The sequence below is a fragment of the Puma concolor genome, chromosome A1 (assembly GCF_028749965.1).
Source record: "Puma concolor isolate L17-30 chromosome A1, mPumCon1.1.hap2, whole genome shotgun sequence".
Classification (NCBI taxonomy): Eukaryota; Metazoa; Chordata; class Mammalia; order Carnivora; family Felidae; genus Puma; species Puma concolor.
The window spans coordinates 40,044,864-40,051,036 of record NC_141667.1 but is presented as its reverse complement, the minus strand read 5'-3'; the positions used below and the strand labels follow the sequence as shown (position 1 = coordinate 40,051,036).

Genomic DNA, 6,173 nt, shown 5'->3' with positions numbered 1-6,173 from the left:
GTGGGTCATTTCATCCTCCTCGGAGCCTTCGGAGAGCTAATCCCATGCTGGAGCCCCACAGTCCTCACCGTGGTCTATGGTCTATATGCTTGGGCTCCCGCCTGCCCCTCACCTTGCTCCAGCCCCCCTGCTTTGCTGTGGCTGGTATGTAGCAGGCTTATTCTGTCACAGGGTCCTTCCTTGTCTCTTTGTGTAGAATGCTCTTCCCCCAGATATTCCCATAGTCTGCTTCCTCACTATTTCAAGTCCCCAGTTAAACGTTCCCTCCTCAGAGAGCCTTCTCTATCTTATTTAAAACCGGAATCCCCTTCCTTTACCCTGCCTTGTATCTTCTTGTGGCCCTTAATGCTACCAGTTGTACTGTATCTATTAGTTTCTTCCCATCACCAGACTACAGACTTCTTGAGGTCAGGGACTTGTCTCTGTCAGGTGTGCCCTAACCACTACCATGCACCAAAAAGTGCTGTTGGTGTTGAGTATTGTGCTCCAATTAAACACACCTGACACGTGTAGCTGTAGCCCTTATGTGTGTGTAAAGGTATCTGGTTAAATGCATGAGTGGGTAGGTTTCCCCTCCACTTCCTCCCCGTGGGCCATTCTGTAACATCTTACTTAGTTACTTATTGGGCATGGAGTTTGTGAACATAGTATCTTAAGGCAGGAATGATTTATGATGTAGTTAGTTGCTGACCCAGCAGAGGGCAGTAGAGCCAGGGCTAAGGTAAGAGCAACTTGAGTGAGGTTTTTAGTCGGTTACTTTTCTATGCAAAAACTTTTTGCATGGAGCCAAAAAGTTCAGTTTAGTTAGCCTTTTTCTTTAAGTTAGGTCAGAGTGGTTCTTAAAGTAGTGTCTGACTTTGAGTACAGTTATTTCCATTGTTTAATTGGTATCAGAGTTTAAAATATTAAGGGTTTAAGTTATACGATAGGATGAGGATGGAAGTTTTTAAAGTGCTGTTTATAGTTTTTAAAAGGTGATGTAGAGTAAGTAAAAGGAATTACTTTTTAAAAAATGAGTAATTATAAAACTATTTTCCAGTTTGGGAATACGGGTCTATTCTGTGCCAGAGCTAATGTTCTTTTTGTTCATGGTTGTATTTTAATGTATGATGTGTACGAGACACACCGTGATGGTTCTGCAGTCAGCGGCCCTTACGACTTGGTTCACCGGGACTGAGATGGGCAGGGCTGAGGAAGGCGTCTGAGCAATCACCTGATGCGGGAATGGGAGACACGTGTGTATCCATGGAAATGGAAACATGTGCCACCCAAACTGTGCATTAATGCGCCAGTCTGTACAGTGAGGGCCAGTCGGTAAGCTGGATACGTAGCTTTCACAACACCTAATACCTTTAGCATATTTAATCCTTAAAATATTTAAACCCTCCTGCTTACTACTAAAACTAGAGTAAAAAAAAAAAACCCTGAATGTTTTGGCAAGTTGCAATGGTTTGGCCAACTTTTTTTTCTCTCTCTTCCAAGTACACGTTTGGAGAGAGAAGTTGTGCTTTAGAGCAGTGCTTCTCAAACTTTCAATATGGAACATGATTCGTTGGAGAATCTTGTTAAACTTCCCTTCGGATTCACTTCTGGATGCCGTGGAGATAATGGGCCCCAGATGATGCAGGGCTGCCTATCTGTGGACCACACATTTAGAAGCAAGGTTTTACATCTAGTCCGTAAACTATGAAGGCAATTGAAGGTTCTTACAAAACAGCCTGTGGTCACTGCTAGTAATGTAAGAAATTAGATACATCCTCACTCTTACATGGAGTCTTGAACGTGTTCTGAAGCAGGGTGAGTGCATACGATAAATACACAAATATACGAGCCATCAGAAGTCCAAAGTCAGTAACTTTATTTTCAAAACAACTTTAATTATAATTTAGTAATGTGGTATGAAGAGTGGTTTATAATTAAACACTTTAGAGTCTCATTCTTAGTTAAGAGCTTTTCTCGTTAATGTTGATTACTTTTCCAATGATTTCTCAGGAATCAAATGAGTTGTGCAACTTGATGAACATGATACATTCATTTTTATATTTTTGGAGAGAAAAAAGGCAAAAACCAGTTAATCAAAAACAAATATACTTAATCACATCTTAAAGATTTATACTTTACATGAAGGAAAATATCCAAGATCCTTTCTCTTTAGAAAATGTACAATTCTAACATAGTCGTGCAATATATACATTTTATCTGTCAAAATAAACCAGGTACAGATGAAAATGTAGCCATATGTAAATATAAAAAAACGGTTTCATCCTTTAAGGTTCGAAGAAGTAGTTAACACTTTTTATTTCAGACTTTACCCTCATGTTTATCTTCTACCTCTAGATGTTTAGTCTTTCAAGTTGTTTAAAATGGGTATTTGTTAATACACATGAAGGGCATAGTCCTGAAAAGTCATGAATGCAGGTATTTTTCGTGTGCAAATTGAAAAAGTAAAGTTAGGCCACGGTTGAGGGATCCTATTTTCTGTTTAATGTCTTAATCGATATGTATATTTTTTTAAGTTTTTTGTTAGAGCGAGTCGGGGAAGGGTGGAGAGAGAGAATCCTAAGCAGGCTCCGCACCATCAGCGTGGGAGATTTTTAATAACTTACAGCTGTATATCAGGAGAGGGAAATACATTATAAAATTATACCTTTTATGATAGTTTTTTGTATAATCACTTATGTGATTAGGATAAATTGGGTTTAGTTCTTTTTCACAGTTAATAATTTCTACTATTTTATAAAGAGAACACTGCCAGCTAGAAAAAATCTCCAGTTCTTTTGCTACTAAAATGAATGATGCACAATTTCAAGTCTCAATGCAGCTTCTTTACAAACTATTTTACTATTTTATATGGCTTGTGTGGCAGCCATGCATGAAGCAACTCTTTTTAATCACATTCTACAGATCTTGTCTATATATACCATTTATGAAATGGAAACTTTAAGATGGTGTTTTTTAAGCCCCATATTATACTTACTTTTAAAGCAAAAGTAAGGCTGACTAGGAATACATAACTTGTTTTCAAGCAGTGGGGTTTTGTTCTTTGATTTCTTGGCTAAATACTCGCCTTTGCTTAAAAGTGTTGGAGAAATACTCCTCACTAGAGCCCCTGCCTCAAATCTGTTGCCCATTTAGGCCACTTGCTCCTGGCGCAGTGCTTCTCTGTTGGGGTGACTTTTGCCTCCCAGGAAGTGTGATACAGTGTCTGGAGATACTTGTATATTGTCACAACTTGGGAGAGAGGATGGTCCTGGCACCTGGTAGCTGCCAGGGATGCTGCTCAACACCCTACTGTGCACAGGACAGCCCCCTGCAAGGAGTCACCCAGACCCTTGTCAGCAGGGCCAAGGCAAAGAAACCCTGCTCCAGTGGAATAAATGGCACAGAGACCAGTGGCTAAGTTTTTAGGTTGTAGTAAGCCAGCTGCTTCATGGAGACAGTCCTGACGAGGTACACTACCTAAGCCCCGGCTTGGCCAAAGCACTCAAGCTCGCCGTGGGCATGTGACCTCAGTTTAGTGCTTCTGTAAGAAAGGCGAGGCAGAGTGAAATAAAAGGAATGACCTGCTAGAATTCTTTGTATAGCACCCCGAAGAACTAGTCTGTATATGTACACAGTAGTTACATGGTTTCTTAAATATTCTTTATCAACTTAGGTTTTTCCTCCACTCTTTAAAAAAATTTTGGACTCAAAGTATTTGAATCCACACAGCTGTTATAAGAATTGGGCTTTAGCACATCTAGAGATAGCCAAAGCTATAAGCCCCTGCCATTTTATGGCTGATTTTTCCACCTGGTTTGTTTTGCTTTGTCAAATACAAAATAAGTTACCAGACAACACAGATAGCTCTAGATAGCTCGCAGGAGCCAGGCCAGAAGAGCAGTTGGGCCTGATGCACACAGGCACGTACTTGTTTTCAAAGTCAGGTTTTTTGAGGATTGTCTGTAATTGTAAGAAATCCAGATCTTCGACTTTCAAAACTAAAAGCATTGCTGCTGAACTCCAACCCAGTCTTCTCATTTTATAATGAGGACAGTGTAGTTTAAAGAGGCCAAGTGATTTGTCCAAAGCTTTAGGTATGCAGTTTCTGACATTAAATAGTTCCCACTTGCCTTTGCCTCTGCCTTTCTCCCAGTCCCTCCTGGAGAGTGTGTGGGCTCAAACAAACGAAGGTGCAGGAGAAACGGTGGCGTTCCAAGGCAGTCCATTTACGTTAGCGACTGGGATGCTTGTTAAAATATGGACCACTGGGTTTCATCCTCTTTTGACCAAATAAGTGTTCCAGGAGTTGGGACCTAAGGAGCTACCTAATGAGCATACTTGCCCAGGTGGGAGTCATTCTTCTGAAAGTTTAAGTCCTCCAGCAACACACAAGCACAGAGGGTGCACCTGCTAATTTGGGGGCTTCCAAGGTCTCCTCGTAATTTGCAAATTCCCGAGTTTTGTTTTGTACTTTGCACTGCCTGAAATTCCAACAATTAGAAATTCACCGTGGCTTATGTTTCTTACTTGTCTAGCAATAAAGGAAAATAGCTCCCTGGAGTTAAAGGGATTATTCATGCAAGTAGGTAAGTGAGATGATTTTTCTTCCTCACACCTGGTGTAGAGCAGCTGCTCCAACGAATTGGAGATTTGGATGAAGGCCAAAGGGAGGTGGCTAACCCTGAATTACTAGAGAGGAAGGCACGCCTTAGTGGGCTTCTAGAAGATGGGGGGGACACCAGGAGGTAGGTGCAAGAGTGGTTTAGTACGGAAGGAGGAAGGATGCCAAAGAAACGACTCCTCTTCCATAAATTCAAACTAGGTCCCTGCCAGGCAGTCAAGTCAGCCAGTTGTGCATGGTGAAGGAGAAGGGGAACTTCCTACTTCTTTTGGCACAGGCTGGGCCTCTAGTAGATAGGGTTTTACCATCAATGTTGTGATACAGATTTTAAACAATTCTGCATTTGACTTCTAAACTACCCTCCCAGCCCCCACCCCCTTAAATGGAGGTTTCCTCTGTAGGAAGCACACTCTAGGCTCCTACCAGGTTTCCAAGATTGTTTTGATAAATAGATCATAGCAAAAAAGGGACTCTGAGAAGGCCGACAGCAGCAAATTATACCTTACTTCGTTAACAAAAAGGTCACTTCAGATAACCTCTGACAGCTCTGAATGACCAGCATAAGTTGAAGACCTGTGTTGTCTTTCTCCCCCCATCAACCTCAGTATCCAAGCTAATTATATAGCTAGGCCAAGTACTTCCACTCTTGTGGTCACTTTAAAAACAATCACTTTAAATGGTTGGGGTTCCCCCCCACCAAATCTGAGAAAGGTTCTATTTTTCTTTAAGACTTCTCATGTTTGGAAGCATTTCGTTTCTGACACAATGCACATTATGTAAACTCTGGACCAGCCAGTGTAAAGGTCACTCCCTGCCCCCACCCCCCGCCCATATAAAATACGTCTTTTACCCTTTCTACTCCTAGCCCCCCCCCCCAAAAAAAAAACCCAATTTCTTCTTCCCAAACTGACCTGCAGTTTTCGTAAAGTATCAGGCGAGTTTTACCGCTTACACATAAAGCACTGGGATTTAAAACCAATCCATTCACGCAAACAGCAAACCCTGGCTGTGCTGCCACAGCTCACGTTGCAGTGAGACCGCCGTGGGGCTCAGCTGTTGAGTTCTGTGGTCTCGTCAATCTCATCCGCAGTTTTGGACATTTTTTCATATTTTCTTTTGAAGAAGCCAAGCTGTAAGGTGATGTACAGTTTTTACCACGTGTGAGTTATTTTGTTATGGGGCCTCAGACCCCCTTGGCTGCCCACTAAAGCCCCTGTGGGAATCTCTGGGGCTCTGGAGAGGATGATGTGCAGACTGTGACTTGGGCTCAGCTTTTCAGTGAGGAAATAATACACAGGATTGAACTGAACGGCATACATTTTCCAGGGTCTGGTTTTTTTGTTTTTGTTTTTTTTTTGGTACCTGAACAAAACATTCAGGGGTCTGGATAAAAGTCAGGTTGGAAAAAAAAGTATCGGGATCCAGACCTCATTTTATATATTGTATATAAAATCCTTACTGATGGTTTTCAGGAACGGATGTGAGAATTTGCAAATAAATTTGCCTTTCCTTTTCTCTTATGATGGAGGTAGGTACCACATAAAACTTAAGGTTACTGTTTGATAAGGAA

General features: G+C 41.5%; 1 protein-coding gene across 2 annotated transcripts in view; it reads right to left on the bottom strand.

Annotated features, from left to right (window-relative positions):
* Positions 1-1,841: 1,841 nt before the first annotated feature.
* Positions 1,842-6,173, bottom strand: part of ITGA2 (integrin subunit alpha 2) — a 121,619-nt gene continuing 117,287 nt past the window's right edge. For both annotated transcript variants that reach the window (XM_086678605.1, XM_025923501.2), the window contains exon 30: positions 1,842-5,733. In XM_086678605.1, the coding sequence (XP_086534731.1) occupies positions 5,653-5,733 (81 nt within the window). In that variant the 3' untranslated portion in view covers positions 1,842-5,652. The remainder of the gene's footprint in view (positions 5,734-6,173) is intronic.